We start from the raw sequence: 19128 nt of genomic DNA, 5'->3' as shown, positions 1-19128 counted from the left end.
CCTGGAGGAACAGTTTTGGCCCTGACACTTCACCTCTGGTTATTTCCCGTTAATATATATCATAATCATACTTTGATCCTAGTTATTATAATCAGAAATGTGTGTGAGAGAGATTCATCACTGCAGCTCCTCCACAGGCTGACACACACAGCTCATTAAACTCATCTTGTCTGTGGACTTTTCTAGAACACCAAGAAACTATAATTCAAACAGGGTTTATAAAACACACACAGCTGAATAATGTGTGTGTTGTATGTTATCAATGAATGAGCAACTGTATTAATATAAACGCATTTCATGGTTTTCAGCTCCACAGATGTGAAGATTTGTTGCTTCACCTTTTAGTCACGGCCACATTTTTTCTGCTCTCAGTTGTTTTATTTTGTAGACTTTAAGAACATTTCCTGATTTAACTGACAGACTTTCACTGAGGCAACATTTTCAGTGCCGGACTTTAACTTTGAAGAAGATCCTTTTGTGTCTTACAGAGCTGTATCAGTACTTTTACTGGAGTAAAGGATCTGAATACTTCCTCCTTCACTGGCAGCCGGCATATCTGTGATGCTGTTAACACACTCAGTTATGAGATACAACAAGATTAATGCAGTTTAACTTATAAAGTTGTTAATGGAGCGCTGTAGTAACGAGTCCTAAAACCTGGAAGTCAGTTTGTGTTATTGCAATTCTGCCAAAAGCCTGAAATAAGGTGTTTGGTTACCACAAGCTGAAGATATCTACACGTTCTGCTCCACCACATAAAATACATCAGTAAATGTCCCACAGTTTAACTATAAAGCGCTCACGTGTCTTAAAAACACACCATCACCTCGAGTAAACTTGTGGATTTCTTTGGTTTGAACTTTGTTGTGATGTAAGAACACAACTCAACAACATACAGAAGGAAGGTCGAGTCGTTTTTATACATTTTAATATAGAAATGTAACATATTACATCTTTAAAACAAGTTGACCTCATTTATGATTACATTCCATTTTATACCAAATGCAGCCAGAGAGAAATCCTTCACATCATGGTTCAGTTAAACCTCAGTGAGGTGACACAATGGAACGGTGACATCTGCTGGCAGAAAGCAGCTAGAGAACATGAACGCTGGTGATAAGAACGGCTTCAACACTGACCTCAGAGGGAAAAAGCTCCACAGGTTGACTTCATGTGTGTGTTGATCACGTGATGTGTAAACCAGCAGGGTCGCACGTTAAACTGGAGTTCACTGATGCTGCATGAAACATGATGATCAAACTGGTGTCACGTCTAAAACGTTCCCCTCAAGTTCAACGTCAGGCTGCACAAGTGATACACAGATACTGAGCTGTAACTTAATGTATGAAAATAGTTTGTAATAAATACATTTAAAATATAAACATGTTTTAAGTTGAGTGTTTTTAAATGAGTATTTATAGTGGATAGATTTGTTTTTTGCTCTTGTTAAATCCAGGGGGCAGTAGGGAGGGCAGTTAGTGGCCCCAACACATGGAGCTGGATGCTGGACTTGGTGACAGTGGAGCTGATCCCAGAGCAGTTCAGACTGCAGCACTGACAGTCATCTCCACTTGTTGTGATTGGCCCGTCAGTCACTGCTGGATGAAGCTCTCCTCTCCACTCCACCTCCCAGTAACACGGCCCAGTCAGAGCCTCTCCACCCACCAGCTGATGGTGCTGCTTCAACCTCTCTGGATCATCAGGACACAGCTGATCCTCCCAACGCCTCCACCTTTCATCACTCTGACACTGACAGAGATGGCAACCAGCTGATGAGAGAATGAGAGAGAGCAGAAGTGATACATGAGTGTTTCCAGAGACTCCCTCCATCAGCTGTCAGTCAGTGATATAAAGACCAGCAGGACTTCAGTCCTGTTCAGACCACAAGTGGAGCGGCTGTGTAGCGTAGCCAGCTTCCTTTCAGCTTCATGTTAACATGTTGGAGTGAAGCTCACAGGTTTACTCTGCAGGTTTCACTCAAGTACACAGTGAAATAAACTGCAGAGAGTCCCTGAACGCATCATGGCTGCAGAAACACTTTAATGATGATTGACAGCTGTTAAAAACCAGAGTCTCAGTCACACCTGAATATTTCATCTGCTTTGAAACATTACAAATATGTAAATATGGAGTCTGTTGGAAAACATGTGGAGCAAACAAAAGACAGATGGACAGATGAATATATGATGTTAAAGCTCCTACATGTTCATACACAGACTGACAGTCAAACATCAGCTGTGGTTACTGGACTTCAGCACAGCTTCTGCTCTGTACAAACACCACATGGTTACTAAATATCATGATGGTCCTCTGAAATCAGAGCAGTGATATGCAGGCTTCAGTCAGACTGATCTGTACGGTGGCCCTGAAGGTCAAAACACAACAGAAAAGGTGGGACAGCGTTCTTGGTTGTAATTGGACAGAACCCAAGTCCCTGTCGGCAGTTTGATGTTTTGTTTTGGTTTTTTTGGCCTTTTTATGGCTTTATTGATAGTACAGCTGAAGAGGGTGACAGGAAACGGAGAGAGAGAGGGGGAGTGACACGCAGCAAAGGGATCCAGGTCGGGACTCGAACCCGGGTCCACTGCAGAGCCTCGGCACATGGGACGCACGCTCTACCAACTGAGCTAAACGCGCCCCGAAATGTTTTTGTGTTTTGACCTTCAGGGCCACCGTAGACCTGAGAGCTGTGACACACATCAGCTGATCAGTTCTTTAGTGTTTTAGAGAGATCACATGTGATGAATGAGGACGACTGTCTCTACGCATCCTGTGATGCTGTCAACTGTAATCCAGCTTTACTTCCTGTAGACATGAACACAACAACAACAGTCGTCTTCACATCAACTCAACACCAGATCACAACAAGCTTCTGGCCTGTCTGATTGGCTGACTGTTCTCTCTCTGTCTTTCTGTCCAATTATGAAGCCTGTCACCGTTCTCCTCTCACAGCTTCACTGAGGAAAACAGGAAATACTTTGATACTGACTGTGTTCAGAACAATACTGCTGAAACCAGTGTGGACTGACTCCAACACTCTACTGACCTCAGAGTCTCCAGTCTACAGTCTGGACTGTCCTTCAGATCAGACAGCAGCTTCACGTCTGAATCCTGCAGGTCGTTGTCACTCAGGTCCAGCTCTCTCAGATGGGAAGGGGTGGACTTCAGAGCTGAGGCCAGAGAATCACAGCTGGTCTTTTTCAAACTGCACCATCTCAATCTGAATAAAGAATAAATGATAAGATAAAAATCCATTTATAATCCAATCAGATGTGTTCAGGTTTAAAAGTGCAGCTCAACATCACATTTCCCCCCTTCTCTCACATCCTGACATCTTCTATACCATACATTGATATTTGAGTCCAGAACTGTTTAATTCCCACCAGTTAGAATAGTGTGTAACTAAAGTGGCCTGTAAAGACAGACTAGTGAGTAGATGAGTCTCCGTGTTCGCTGTGAGGACGTTTAATGTTCCTGACAACCTCTGTAGTCTCATTCAGAAACTTATTAGCAACCGCTAACTGTTAACACATGAAGAGCTTCAGAATTAAACTGTGAAACATTAAATGATGAATAAAATGTGTGAATATGTTCAGCCTGTGGTGACCACACACCTTATTTCACACATTTAACTCCAAACACATTCAACACACTCACAGACTTTGAGACGAGTGAACAGGATTTGCTAACATGCTAACAGATTTCTGGTGTTAGGACTACAGACTACACCTCTCTATAGGGAGGGGAAGTCCCGCCCCCTCAGGTGACCTCATGGGACCTGATTTCGGTCGATAAAGTGTCTGTTTCTGTTAAAGTAAAATCTCATGTAGTTTTGTGTTAAATTGCTCAGTAAACTACTTAATCTCACTCAACATACGTCACCAACATGGCTGCTGCCTCCACACAGAAGAAGGTGTGGTCATACTGGCAGCTGCAGTTATGTGAAAGGAGAGTTGGTCAGTTCTGTGAGCTGCTGATATTCAGGACGACTCTACAAGGTTTCAGACGGCGTTAAACCAGACATCACTTAATGACTGTTGGCTGTTGTCGGCTTTATAATCACATATTTTCAGTCTTACATTTTAGTAGTTTTATGACAAACTGACTTTCTTGAGAAAATGCTTCTTTTAAACTGACAAACATCATAGGTGAGATTCATGAAACAATTCAAACCAGAGCAGAAAATTATTTGTCTCATTTGTTCTGAATAAGGTCCCAGGTGGTCAAGCAGAGGGGCATGGCTTCACCTCTCTATTGTGGATCATCATCATGGTGACATCATCATGTCAACACAACATTCACCCACCTGTTCACATCAACACACATTATTGACTGCAATTATAGTGTGTGTGTGTGTGTGTGTGTGTCTGACAAACATGAACTGACCTCAGAGTCTCCAGTTGACAGTTTGGACTCTCCAGTCCAGAACACAGCAGCTTCACTCCTGAATCCTGCAGCTTGTTGTCACTCAGGTCCAGCTCTCTCAAATGGGAGGTGTTGGACTTCAGAGCTGAGGCCAGAGAATCACAGCTGATCTTTGACAAACTGCAGAGCTCCAGTCTGAATAAAGAATAAATGAAGTGAGTTTAGAAGACAATGTTTCTGCTTGAAATCATCCAGTGTTTAATAATCAGTTAAGATCTGAACACGTTTAGAAAATGAAGCTCCAAACACCTGAACCCAACAGGCTGCAGGTCCAAAATTGTCAGATACACAAAGAGAAACAGAGCTCTCATTAATATTATTGACAACGTGCTGCTGCTTCAATAAAGACTCTTAAACTCTGCAGCTCCACCAGAGGCTTCATCTATACAAACTCATGTTGTGCAGCCAAACAGAAACCAACAGAAACTGACTGAAGATGTGATTCTACTCTTTAAGATCAAAATCACCTTGAGTTTAAATATTTCAGTCAGTATAAACGTCACGTCATCATAAAAGGTTCTGAACAAACCCATGTTTGTTATCGTCTGACAGAGAAGAAAACACTGGTTTCTGTTTTATTCACAGACGCACAAAGGAATCAAATGACTAAGAGGTTTGAATGTTTAATGTTATAGTAGACACTCAGGGTCAATCAGCATCAAATCTATGAGGTCAGATCCCCTTCAGACCTGATGACATGAACACTAAGATTCACAAAGTTTGGAATAATGTTGTGAAAGTGTGAACAAAGGTTTAAAATACATATTAAAGTGTGATTTAAATGTGAAAACAACATGTGTGAAATAATGGTGTCACATTTATAACTGACATCAGCAGTGTAATATCTTCAATTTTCTAAAGTTTGTCTTCAGTGTTTCAGACAGTCAATACATGCAGTGTGTTCAATCGGAGATGACATTAAATTACATCCAACACTTTCTATTCACAGATTTAAATGTGAGTGGGGCCACACCTTTCTGATGTCACATTAGGACGGTCTATGTCCAACAGATTCTGTCACTTTAAAACAAACAATCCAACATTAACACACACCTCACTGTGTGATTGGTCACCTGAGTGGCGGTGAGAAAGGAGGCGGGGTTTGAACTTCTCTCTCAGCTCTTTGTTCTTTTGTTGCACAACTATTTCTGCCACTGTTCATATGAACAGCTGAGTAAAACACTTTGAACGTCTTCAGCAGAGACTGTCTGAACATGTGACACGTCTTCTCCATATTTAAACCATTGTTGTGTCTCCAGCAGCTCTTCACTCCACCTTTGGCTGTTTGCAACAGCTGTGAACACTTTGAGCTCCAGACGTGTTCAGACAACCTCATCCTCCATCATCTTCATCACTGATCAGACGTGCACTGAGCTGTGTGTGTGTGTGTGTGTGTGTGTGTGTGTGTGTGAACTGAAGGAAATTCTTCTTCTGTTCTAGATTTAAATTTAATAAACAGAAAAAAAAAACCACATGAACTGACCTCAGAGTCTCCAGTCGACAGTTTGGACTCTCCAGTCCAGAACACAGCAGCTTCACTCCTGAATCAAACAGGTCGTTGTGACTCAGGTCCAGATGTGTCAGATGTGAGGGGTTGGACTTCAGAGCTGAGGCGATGACTTTAAGGTGAATCTCTAAGAGATCACAGTTCTTCAGTCTGTGAATACAGATAATAAAACATTTAAATCAGATACAATCTAACTCTTAACTATACATTTTGCATCACCAAGCACATGAACGTGAGCAGCTGTAGCTCAGCTGGTCAGCTGTTCGGCCTGAGCTGGTCAGTCAACGATCACAAGGTTTGTAGTTTGAAACTTGAGCTCCTCTGCTCCAGATGAGCCTCCAGACTTTGACCTGCCTGAGGAGATCAGCTGGGCTGAATCAGTGGCCCATTTTAAATCCCCCTCAAAACACACCTGTATAAAACGGCTTTTAACGGCCGATTCTGATGATTTCATCTTTGTTTTATTTTGGTTTGACATGTTTGTGTTTATCTGTTTTCTTCATTCTGCTGGCTTTATATAGTAATTGTCCCTGTAATATTTTTCTTGTGACTCTTCCATTGTTGCGCCATTTTATTTGTGTCCAACAAACTGATGTGAGTGTCATATAAATACAATATATTGGTTCAGCTTGTAGGTTGGAACTGCACTCGTATGTATTTACCTCACTTATGTGTTTGTGTGTATTTTCTCAATCTTTGATGCATTTTATTCTGTTGCTCCATCTGCTTTTCATCTCCAATTTCATTCATTTAATGCCTCCCACTGCACAAACACAAGAATTACAACTAAACATTGTCTTATTATCATTTTATGGGTAATAATTTAGTGCAATGTTTTGGAAACAAGATGACTTCATGTCATTTCTACTCTGAGCTTGGTGATGATCATTTATTCAATCAGCAGGTTTAATACTTGTTTTGGTAAACGTGTATAGTGTTAAGGTTTTATATTATTCATATGTGTAAAGTGTTGATCTTTAATACTGAAGGCTTCAGCTTTACCTCACTTCATAATGTTTAACACATCTGGACTTACACAGCCTTTCTACAGTTCCTCACAGCTGGAATCAGTCTCAGTCGTCCCTGTACAGATGTGTTGTACTTCTGCAGGTCCAACTCATCCAGAACCTCCTCTGACATCTGCAGCATGTAGGCCAGAGCTGAGCAGTGGGTGTCAGAGAGTTTCTTGTCTGATCTGTTCTCCGACTTCAAGAGCTCTTCAATCTCCTGATGGACTGAGTGGTCGTTCATCTCCATCAGACAGTGGAAGATGTTGATGTTTCTGTCAGGAGAGATCTCATTACTCTTCACCTTCTTCAGGTTGTTGATGACTCTCTGGGTGAGTTCTGGACTGTTGTCTGTCTGACCCAGCAGGCCTCCTAAGAGTCTCTGGTTGGACTCCAGAGAGAGGCCATAAAGGAAGCGAACACACAGGTCCAGGTGGCCATTTTTACTTTCCAGGGATTTGTTCATGGCTCTCCACAAGAAGACCTCCAGGGAAGAGTCACTGTTATACGTCCAACCTCTCAGGAATTTCTTCACCACCTCTGTGTTCCTGCTGGTGTGACAGTGGAACATGTAGACTGCAGCCAGAAACTCCTGAACGCTCAGATGAACGAAGCAGTAGACTGTTTTCTGGAAGATCACACTCTCTCTTCTGAAGATCTCTGTACAAACTCCTGAGTACACCATGGTCTCTGTGACATTAAGACCACACCGCTCCAGGTCTTCTTGGTAGAACATGATGTTTCCTGTCTCCAGATGTTCATACGCCAGCCTCCCCAGCTTCAGAAGAACTTCCCTGTCAGCCTCCGTCAGCTCCTGTGGACTCGTCTCACGTCCCTCATGGTACTTCTGCTTCTTCCTCTTTATCTGAACCAGCAGGAAGTATGAGTACATGTCAGTCAGGGTCTTGGGCAGCTCTCCTCTCTGGTCTGTAGTCAACATGTGGTCCAGAACTGTAGCAGTGATCCAGCAGAAGACTGGGATCTGACACATGATGTGGAGGCTCCTGGAGGTCTTGATGTGTGAGATGATTCTGCTGGACAGATCTTCATCACTGAACCTCCTCCTGAAGTACTCCTCCTTCTGGACGTCAGTGAAGCCTCGTACTTCTGTTACCCTGTCCACACATGAAGGAGGGATCCGATTGGCTGCTGCAGGTCGGGAAGTGATCCAGACGAGAGCCGAGGGAAGCAGCTTCCCCTGGATGAGGTTTGTCAGCAGCACGCTGACTGATGACTCCTGTGTGACATCAGACACGACCTCATGGTTGTTGAAATCCAGTGAAAGTCTGCTTTCATCCAGGCCGTCAAAGATGAAGAGAAGTTTACAGACAGCGAGCTTCTCTGCTGTCACCTTCTGTAATGTTGGATGGAAAACATGGAGCAGCCTGAGAAGACTGTACTGCTCATCTCTGATCAGGTTCAGCTCCCTGAACGACAGCAGAACCAGCAGACTGACATCTTGGTTTTCGGAGCCCTCTGCCCAGTCCAGAGTGAACTTCAGCACCGAGAAGGTTTTTCCAACTCCAGCGACGCCGTTGGTCAGAACCACTCTGATGCATCTCTGTTGGTCAGTTGAGGCTTTAAAGATGTCGCAGCACCTGATTGGCGTTTCACTGAAGGTCTTCATCTTGGAAGCTGTCTCAAGCTGCTTCACCTCATGTTGGGTATTAACCTCTTCACTCGGTCCCTCTGTGATGTAGAGCTCAGTGTAGATCTTGCTGAGGAGGGTTCCACTTCCTGCTTCATCACTTCCTTCAGTCACACGTTCACATCTCCTCCTCAGACTGATCTTATGTTCATCTAAAACCTCCTGCAGACCAACATTCACTGAAAAGAGAAAAATGTTTTAGACAATTTGACAATCTGGGATTATTTTCATGATCAATAACAATCCAACAGTATCAGAATATATAAACTTTGAGTCTCTTCGGCTCTTTTCATTGACTTTGTGTGTAATCTAGACAATCTAGAAAGCAACATGATGTAACTTTTTGGGTTAAAGCAGCAGCTTCAGAGTCGTGTTGATGGTCAGGTGTGTTGTAACAGGTGAACGGTGTCTCTGTCACTTGTAGGATCACAGCCTCACATACGTGTTCACTCCAACACGTAACACTGTGATGATGTAACGTGGTCGGTGCAGGGGAAGGTTATGGTCCGCTTTCAGTGACGGTGGCTCCGGTTAGCTCAAACGACACGGCAGGCAACATTTCATTCCACTGTAACTTACAGACCATACCAAGCCAGGTCGCTACGGCACTAGTTATCACACACATAGGCCGAGGATCCTACACCTATACATCACAATATAAAATAAAATAAAAAGGGTGGTCTTCACTCCGCTGGCGGCATTGCTACGCATGGTGGAGCGGAAGCACGTCAACTCTTCTTCTAGGTACAGGTTACACTGTCCACTTCACAAAAGGAGGCGCCGCCTAGTGGCACTACATTCAATAACCCCGACTGTTACAATGTCATGAGTTGTGTTTGTAGTCAGCACCTATATTACGCCTGACAAACTGTTACACACCTGGGATTTGTTTTTACTACAGTGGTGTTGCACTCAGAAACTGTGGGGGGTGCCAAATCACACAACATGAGAATTTCTCCATAATGTGGCTTTAACATGTTGAGATGTTCAGTGTGACTTGGTACAGTTTGTCTCTGACTGTCTGTCCTCAGTCCAGCTGTTGTTCTGGGTCTTACCTCCACACTGGGGACAGGAGGAGTCTCCTGGTGAAGCAGACTGGTCCCAGTATGAGGTGATGCAGCGTCTGCAGAACCAGTGTCCACAGCTGGTAGAGACCGGATCCTTCAGGACGTCCTGACACCAAACACAGCAGGTGGGCTGCTTCCTCTCTCTGTGAACACATTTATTTAGAACTACAATGATTTCATGATTGTTGTTAAAAACATCAAGATTCGGTCGACACTGTTGAGAAGCTCAGACGCTCACAGAGAAAAGTCAAAGTGTCGATTCTTTTCATCTTGAATTCAGCATTTAGTGTGTCATGAAAATGATGTGTGAAGATTTTCTCTCAGAACAAAACGTGTCAGTACAGAAACTCGTGTTTGTCACAGAGATTATTAAAGACTTTGTGTTTCTTCAGTCCTGGAGCCTGATGTTACTCTACTGCAAAACATTACCAGCAAACACTGAGTCAGTGTGTTTACATGACACTAAAGAAAACTGAATTACTGTGTCAATCCGACTATGATGGGATGTTTAAGATGCATGTATACACCTTAGTCTGACTAAAATTGGACCGGATCGGATTTCTCATAGTCGGATTAAAGCACCCAGATTATTGATTGATAGTCACATTACTCCTGCATGTATACGTTCTATCAGATCGGATTGGATTTTGCGTTCTGCGAAGGCGCGAGATTTATTTCCCGGGGCCGTGAGCCGGAAGTAGAAGGACGACGACGTCTTTCCTCCGAAATCACCGCAAGAAAGAGAGACAGAGCGCCATTGTGCATCTAGTTTGTGTAATTATCATGTTCACCATATATGAAATGTACAAAGATGGAGCTTCGTCTCGCTCTTCGTACGCCATCTTTCTGGAATGCCGAGGCAGTTTGTTGTTGCTGGTGACGTAAAGAGGTCAGCCGGAGGTGTTTCTGTCACCACTAGTTGAAATGGGTACAGCGCCACCTAGCGTACCGGGTATGACATGCTCCGGACAATAATCTGATTTTCTCACCGGCATGTATACTCGGATAATTGCAGTTGTCTGACTTGAGCAGCAGAGTGGAACTATGGCTGTAATCTGACTAAACTGTGCATGTAAACGTACTGAATGAGTCGTCTCAGTGCTCTTACTTTGTGTCTGACGGTCCAGGTTCAGTTCTGAAGGATTCAGGTTCATCTTTGGACCAGTTACTCTTCACAGACGGACAGATGGGTCCAGGTTCAGTACTGAAGACTGGAGGATCACCTTTGGACTGGTCACTCTTCACAGACGGACAGATGGGTCCAGGTTCAGTACTGAAGACTGGAGGATCACCTTTGGACTGGTCACTCTTCACAGACGGACAGATGGGTCCAGGTTCAGCACTGAAGACTGGAGGATCACCTTTGGACTGGTCACTCTTCACAGACGGACAGATGGGTTCTGGAGGTTCTGCTCGGCCCTCCTCTTCCTCCCCACAAACACTCATCTTCAGGTCTGAGGGGTGAAACATGAACTGTGAGCTCAGAACTGTTACGACTGGGAAATAACAAAGGACCAGGTGGAGTTAGTTTAGCAAAAATGAAATTGTTTTTTAATAAGGAAGGTAAATTTAAATAGGAATCAAACAGGATGAACTAAGGGAGGAGGATAGTATTCCCAAATAAAAATACAGAACCCAAACGAAGTACAAAACAGGAATAGCACCCCTAAGTCTGATGTATGGAGACCAATGAATCACAACAATTAAATTGGGACAGGTGAGCCGGGACAGGGCAACCCAATCACAGTGCAGAACCGAGCCAGGCAGATGGAGAGGGAGAGGAAGACCAGGCAGGAAACAGGGGCACCAATCAGGAGCAAGGGCTGGACCCGCTCATCTGACCAGTAGAAAAGGCCATCAACATGATGACAGACACCGAGGACAGGGCATGCAGCCAAGCCCCCCCCCCCCCCCCCCCACACACACACACACACAAAACACAAACACTACACAAAACACAAACTAGCAAGTGTCGACATTAACAAAATATGACATCAGGACATGCACAGCAGTCTGTGGACAGCACCACCGCCAACATGTTCTCAGGCCGTGTGTTTATCTGAGAGAGGATCTCGACCCAGGAGAGCTCATCGGTGCATCAGACGCTGATTATTGTGATACAAGCGCGACAAAAACACACGTGGGTTATTATGATCGTGTATACGAGAACTGGACCAACATATACCAACATGTACACGAACACAATAATCAGTAAACAGGTTTGTTCAAGAGTGACGCAGAAAGAGAGGACAGGAAGTCTGTCTACCCTCCACACACACACACACACACACACACACTCCTCTACAGTCCGCGGACACTAAACGGACTCACAATCTCACAGTAACATCACAAACACGTTGTTTTAACACTCACCTGCTTCACACTTTACAGTTCCTCCTCCGTCTTCTTCTTTCTGTTCTGCTTTCAACATGGAGTCTGACCGTCTGAACACTTTCACTTTCACACTCTTACGTAACTCTGAGCTGCTCCCCTCTGATTTTATCTGTGTGTGTGTGTGTGTGTGCGTGCCGGGACACACACACACACACACACACACACACACACACACACACACACACACACACACACACAGTGTTGGGGAGACGTAAACTACATGTAGTTGAACTAAATAGCTTAACTACAAGTAATTCAACTACTTTTTGGACATTTTTGTAGTTTAACTGCTCAATTTACAAACTACAATTTTGACCAATAACATGAAATATTTGTTATTCAAAAAAGAAATACAGGCTACATTTTATTTTTCTTTGAAAAAAGGCATAAAACATTTCACGACTTGTTAAGCCAGCGCTGCCTCTGATTGGCTCTCCCTGGCAGCACTCAGAGTCTTCACAGAGTGGGCGGGGCTTCGTGCTATCAAGGCAGAGCTCATATGACACAAGCACGTCATGGACGACCCTCCCGCTACCACGATGAGCCCTTGAACGCACCAGCGCAACCACGGCCATATTTGGGCATGTACATGTTGGACACAGATGCAGCTACAGACTCGACCTGCGTGTTCACATGTGAGCTCTGCACGCTGAGAACAACTATCATTTGGACTTTTTCCTCTCGAGTCGAGTTGAGAGGCTTATTTCTGCTGGCATGTGAATTTTTTGTAGGCTATTATATTTAGTTTCACGTACACCATATGTTGATTTATTTAACGCTGAGTTAAATGAGTATAATGAGTAGAAGTAGTTGCTAAAGCTACTTTTTTTTAGCAGTAGTTTTACAAACTACATTTCTCCAGGAGTAGTTGATGGAGGTGATGAGATCGAATTTGCCTGTTTTGTGGACAACATATGAGCTCATCCACTAACAACCAGAGGATTGAGTCCTGGTGGTCCACATGCAGAGAGGGAAGGTAAGTGGCTGTCATTAATTATTTTAATTATGTGTAACCTTTGATGTCAGTGTCTCCTGAGATATGGCTGTGATGTTATTCAGAAGGACTTGTGTGACGAGTGTGTGAGACTGTGGAAGCATCACAGGATTCATCCCTCCAGAACAGCATCATGTCCGGGAGCCCAGAGAGCTCTACTGCTGACCACACAGGTAGGCTGATACTGGTGATAGATTCATGTTTGTATTTGTTGTTAAATAAACAAAATCCATGTAATTATGTCTTCTGTTTAACACAGGTCTGGCTCCAGAGACTGTGGATTTCCAACAGAACAGGCTGCGCTGGATGTCTCTCCTGAGGAGTACCTGGACTTTACTGTGGAGCACAATCACTTACAGAAGCCAGAGTACTGCCCGTCTGCAGCAGCACTGTATCTGGAACTAAAAGGAATTGCTCAGCTATGAATTGAAGAGAGGTTTATTTTATTTATTTATTTTTTTTATATGGTTTATTTGATAGGGACAGATACAGATCATGTGGGTTGTACAACAATCCAACAGAAAGCATCATAGCATTTATAGCCTTAGCTAATTTCCAATGCCCGTCCCTTGTAATGGTGGAACATTTGTCACCCACAGCTTCATTATTTCAGTGGAAAATACATGAATAAAAATAAGCCTAACTGTGTCTGATCCATACAGAGGTTAAACCTGTTGTCATCCACTGGAACCAGCGATCTGGTGAGGTGAAACGCTGTAAAGCTCATTATAGATCGACCCGTTGGTCAGGTGTTTTTGTGATGTCATTAAAGAGGTCCCAGCCACGTCCCACCGTCCACTGGAGCGCTTCCTGCTGGGCTCGTTGAGGTTTCCCAAGATCCAGAGATTGTTCCCAGATCCCAGGATGCACAGATTCCCAGTGTGAGCTGGGTGGCGAGCTGCATGGAATCTTCTGGTATTAAACTCTGAGAGTGGTGAAGGATTTCCTGATTCCCTCCCTCACGGACTGTGTGGTAGGACAAAACAAACGTACACTGATACGCTGACACTGATCAGGAAAATGGCCCCGACGCCATCTTTGGGAACAGAAGGTTTTATTTTGCCGGCTTTATCATTTTACTTTGTTAATTTTCATTGAATGTTTTGCAACAAACTGTTGTAGTTTCATTGTGTTATTCATTCATAATAACAAGTGGCCACAAAAACTCAAACCACTGCTGCCTGTTTCTTCTGAGTATTTGAAGAATAAGGCCTCTTACAAACCTGAAGTCTTCTGTTACTGGTCCAGCTATTAGTATTGATTATTACTAACCTGTGCTCTGTTATTACATCGTAACAAAGGTTACACATACCATCTGCACTGTAGACCGAGAACAGATGTCCTTCTGGTCCATCAAAAATGGGCCAGTCTTTCAGCTGTTTCATCAGCAGAGTTAAAAAGTCTCGTCTTGGACCACCTGTGTCAGTCCCTCCTCAAACACACCAGCAGCATCAGTGAATCTGACCAGCATGTCACAGAATATGTTAGAAACCTCTGACGGCTCCACCCAAAACATCAGCTCTTCAGATGTTGAACCTGCCGACTCGTTTGTGATGAATAGGAAGCGACAGGTTTGCCACAGTGTCAGGCAGTGGAATGTTCATCTCCTCCCTGTAGTGACAGAAGTGATCTGATTAATGAATATCCCACACAATGCACACTTTTAGAACAATTACTCAAATACCATCAATATTGCACAATAAAAACAACAGTAACTACAGTCAGAAGTTGATTTGACACTGCTGTGTGTTCTCCACACTGACTGACCAGCTGCTCCTCCTCAGCACGCGCTGCACACAGCTCTGTGTATTCACTGTGTACCTTCAAACATCTTACCAACACAAAGTTCTTCCCCATGAATTAAATAGAAATGATGTCAGTCACTATCATTTTTTACTTACCTGTAGCAAGAAGTCTTGTCTGGATTTGTTTCAGGTGAATCCTCAGCATCAGCATCACATATCACCATCTGAAGAACAGATAAAGATGTCTGAAACAACAACACAGAAAGTAAGAAACGTCCGGCTGCACAGTCAGCTCTGTTACCTGGCCAGGCTGAAACATGAGACAGAGGATAACATTATGACATTATTCATTACTGTCCTTCAGGCCTACAATAGTCATCTAAGAATGTAAACAAAGACAGCCAAGATTCCTATTGGTGATCACCACTAGAGAGGACCGCTCATATAATCACTTTGACTCCCTGACAAAGGCTGGATGCCAAACGTACGGACCGTTCACCTTCAGGTCTGTGTTTGGGAGCACCAGATCCACCCTGCAGAGCACAACCCTTCTCCATGTCCTCTGTCCCACCTTCTCCCCAGGTAAGGAGCCTGGGTGTCACCCTGGACGCAGCTTAACCTTTGAAGCCCACATCAGTAATGTTACCCGGTCTGCATACTTCCATCTACACAACACCAACCGCCTCCATCCCTCACTCACACCAGCCTGCACTGCTGTTCTCCTAAACATCCTGGTTACATCTCGTCTGGACTACTATAGTTCTCTCCTTCATGGTCTTCCTCAGAAATCACTCCATAAACTCCAACTGGTCCAGAACGCAGCGGCCCGTATCATCATCAGAACTCCCTCTGCTGAACACTTCTCTCCGGCCTGCAGCAGCTCCATCCGCTCTCCATCAAATCCTGCATTGATTTCAGGATTCTACTCCTCACTTTCAAGATCCCTCATAACCTGGAACCATCATATCTCTCTGAACTGATCCATATCCCTCCGATCCTCTTCTACCATCCAGCTCTTTACCCAATACGCCAACCGAACCACCATGAGGTCACGAGCCTCCCGCAGATCTGCCTCCAGCCTCCGGAACTCTCCCACCAGACAGCAGCAGCTCTGACTGTCTCCACTTTTAAATCTCACCTGAAAACACACTTATTCCACGTGGCGTACACTGTATCAGACTAATCATATAATCACACTCCTGCCTTTTCTCCATTCCACTCCATTGCATTATTCTCACCCCGGAAGCTCAGCCCTGCCTAACCCGGCCCGGCTGACTTCCTGTTTGGTGAGGACCAGAGTCTGACTTCTGAGCCGGCACCATGTAACTGCATCCTCTTACTTATCTGTTTATTTGCACTAAATTGTCCCTTGTTTTATGTTGTACTGTTGTTGTTATGTGCAGTATCCTTGAGTGCTTTGAAAGGCTCCTTCAAATAAAATGCATTATTATTATTATTATTATTATTATTATTATTGTTCCTGCGATGGGCTGTACCCTGGATGAGTCGCCCATGGAGTAAACTGGATTTGGCCCCAGTGAGCTCTGCAACCCCTTAGGGAGAAAAAAGCAGCAACATCCCCGCGACCCTCATGGATAAGCAGAAAGAAAACGGAACGGAACGGAACTTTGGTTTTGTGGTTCAAGAACCTGAGAGGAAACACATAAATGTATCAACAATTTGTAAAAGCTTCCATAACTGTTCCCTTACCATATACAGTATATATCAATGGTGAAAGGTTATCAGTGTTGTCATAGATAAATCAATAAATATATTCATACATAAATAGGTATTAGAAAAAAATAAATAATAATTGATGTACCACAGTGTCAGCACGATTGAATTCAGCTCCTTGATGCGAATCAGAATCAGAGTCTGATGTATCATCCACTGCTGTAAAAACACATGATCAACAGATCATGTAGATACTGTAGATGTATTCTTCTTCAGCACAGTTTAAAATGTGTTGTGAGTGCAGCAACACTGACTCTCTAGTTCAGGACCTCAAAGTTCTTTGCACTCAACACCAAAGTCAGAAAATAAAAGTCTGGAATCCAAAAGTCTTCGTTTATCTGTTTACTGATGAACTTGAATCATACACAGTAAAAAACTTAACATCTTGACTTTCTACACAAATTAACTAAGTGTAGGTCAAAAGACTGTGTTGCTCCACGAGCCCCGACGTCTGACTGTGTCACACAGTCTTTAAGCCAAACAGCCAATCAAACTTCACCATTCCAAACTTCACTGGTTAACTGTTAATATTCATAATAACACAGAATTCATCTGGTCTTGAAAATATAATCAAACTTAAATTTCTCAATATAAAATTATTATTAACTACCAATATAATAACAGAACAATCACTTCCATAGAAATGACTCCAACAATATGTAAAACTATGTAATCATGACATCCACTAACCTTTAAAATGTGATTCTAGGCAAATGAAAAACATGATCCTGGAATATGGCTTTCCCTCTATGCATCAGTGAGGACCCTACAAGCTGCTGTTAACTGCTGCTGAAGGGGGGGGGGGTTAATTAATTAATTAATTAATGAATTAGTTAGTTACTTTGTCTCTCGTCTGTCCGTCAGGTGGAGACACACTTGTGCTCTCTGAGGCTCCTCATGGAGGTGAAGCTCCGGCTGCAGGTGGAGCAGCTGAACGGTTTGTGTCCCGTGTGAACCAGCTGGTGAGTCTTCAGGTTGTTCTTCTGACTGAATCTCTTCCCGCACACGCTGCACTCGAACGGTTTCTCTCCGCTGTGGACGCGTTTGTGCCTGACGAGGTTCTGCGACACGCTGAAGTTCTTCCCGCAGACCTCGCAGACGTACGGTTTCTCTCCGCTGTGCGTGCGCTGGTGCAGCTTCATGCTGGCCTGCGTGGAGAAGGTCTTCTGACACTGATCGCAGCTGAACGGTTTCCCCTCCGAGTGGCTGCGTCGGTGCATCTTCAGGTAGCTCAGTGAGCTGTAGCCACGCCCACACACGTCGCAGGAGAACGCCTTGCTGCCGCCGTGCAGCTGCAGGTGAGTCTTCAGGACCTGAGCGCTGCTGAAGCTTCTGCCGCACTCGTCACAGGTGTGAGCTTTCTGCCCTGAGTGTGTCAGCTGGTGGCGCTTCAGTGACGTGGAGGAGGTGAAGTGTTTTCCACACTCGCTGCAGCTGAACGGTTTGACGCCGGCATGGCTGCGCTCGTGCACCAGCAGCGTGCTGCGTTGTCTGAAGCCCTTCCCACAGGCGTTGCAGATAAACGCCCACTTGCTGCTGTGCACGGCGCGGTGCACCTTCAGGTGCGCTGCCTGTGTGAAGCTGCTGCCGCACACATCGCAGCCGAAGGCTCGGCGGCCCGAGTGGACGAGCCGGTGGCGCCGCAGGTTGGACGCCACGCTGAAGCTCTTCCCGCAGGTGTCGCAGCTGAAGGCCTTCTCTCCGGTGTGGACGCGGCGGTGCACAGACAGGCTGCTCCTGCTGGAGAAACTGTTCCCGCACTGCTCGCAGGTGTGTGGCCGCTCACCTGTGTGCGTCCTCAGGTGAGCTGTGAGGCCGCTCTGCTGGCTGAACGTCTTCCTGCAGACGCTGCAGGTGAACGGCCTCAGTCCTCTGTGGACGGTCAGCTGGTGGATGTGGACGCTGCGGCGTGTGGTGAAGCCTTTCTCACAGGTGGGACATTTGAAGGGTTTCTCCTTCAGGTGGACTCTCTGGTGAGCCAACAGGTAGCTGTGTTTGGAGAACTCCCTCTCGCACTCTGCACACCTGAATCTGTCGTCTGTCTTCCGACAGGTCAGTCGGTGCCTGCGGAGGCAGCACCTGGCCGCCAGCGTCTCGCCGCAGGTCGGACAGGTGAGCGTCCGGCTGCCGTGCTGCCAGCCGGACGTCTGATGCGTCCTGAGGTGGCTGCGGGTGCCGAACACCTTCCCGCAGTGAACACACCTGTGGGGCCGCTGCTTGTTGTGCACGCTGAGCTGATGGACTCTGACGCTGCTGCGGGCGGAGAAAGCTTTACCACAGGTGGGGCAGCTGAAGGGCCGCTCTCTGCTGTGGACCCGCAGGTGAGCGCTCAGGTTGGTCCGTCTGGAGAAGCTGCTGCTGCAGACGCTGCAGCTGAAGCTCCGCCTGCTGCCCGCCGCACCAGTCTGCTCCGGTTGGCTGGTTTCACCCACAGGAGCGTTTGATTGGTGGTTCACCTCCACCTCAGCATCTCCGTCAGCTGCAGGGGGGGCGGAGTCCTGCTGAGGCCGAGAGGTCGTCACCTGCTGCTGGTTCTCCTCCAGCAGCCTCCTCAGCTCCTGCAGCAGAGCCGCACACAGCCTCCTCATCAGAACCAGCAGCCGGACC

At 45.2% G+C, this 19128-nt stretch overlaps 2 protein-coding genes and 1 long non-coding RNA gene across 3 annotated transcripts; 1 reads left to right on the top strand and 2 right to left on the bottom strand.

Moving 5' to 3' along the window:
* Positions 1-911: 911 nt before the first annotated feature.
* Positions 912-7580, bottom strand: LOC115596656 (NACHT, LRR and PYD domains-containing protein 14-like). Its single transcript, XM_030441930.1, has 4 exons — positions 6969-7580; positions 5909-6082; positions 3047-3220; positions 912-1769 (listed from the first exon to the last, which is right to left on the bottom strand). The coding sequence occupies exons 1-4, from the start codon at positions 7508-7510 to the stop codon at positions 1739-1741; spliced, it is 921 nt and encodes a 306-aa protein (XP_030297790.1). The 5' UTR covers positions 7511-7580; the 3' UTR covers positions 912-1738.
* A 4956-nt stretch (positions 7581-12536) lies between these two features.
* LOC115596667 (uncharacterized) lies at positions 12537-16227 on the top strand. The gene is made up of 4 exons (XR_003986935.1): positions 12537-13024; positions 13108-13215; positions 13302-15052; positions 15152-16227. It is a non-coding gene; the product is annotated as an uncharacterized LOC115596667 (long non-coding RNA).
* LOC115596643 (zinc finger protein OZF-like) lies at positions 14524-19122 on the bottom strand. Its single transcript, XM_030441900.1, has 3 exons — positions 17363-19122; positions 14944-15011; positions 14524-14653 (listed from the first exon to the last, which is right to left on the bottom strand). The coding sequence occupies exon 1, from the start codon at positions 19107-19109 to the stop codon at positions 17382-17384; it is 1728 nt and encodes a 575-aa protein (XP_030297760.1). The 5' UTR covers positions 19110-19122; the 3' UTR covers positions 14524-14653; positions 14944-15011; positions 17363-17381.
* Between the last annotated feature and the right edge of the window lie 6 nt (positions 19123-19128).

The sequence above is a fragment of the Sparus aurata genome, chromosome 15 (genome assembly GCF_900880675.1).
Source record: "Sparus aurata chromosome 15, fSpaAur1.1, whole genome shotgun sequence".
Classification (NCBI taxonomy): Eukaryota; Metazoa; Chordata; class Actinopteri; order Spariformes; family Sparidae; genus Sparus; species Sparus aurata.
The sequence above is the reverse complement of the archived record's forward strand: the minus strand, read 5'-3'. Positions and strand labels throughout refer to the sequence as shown.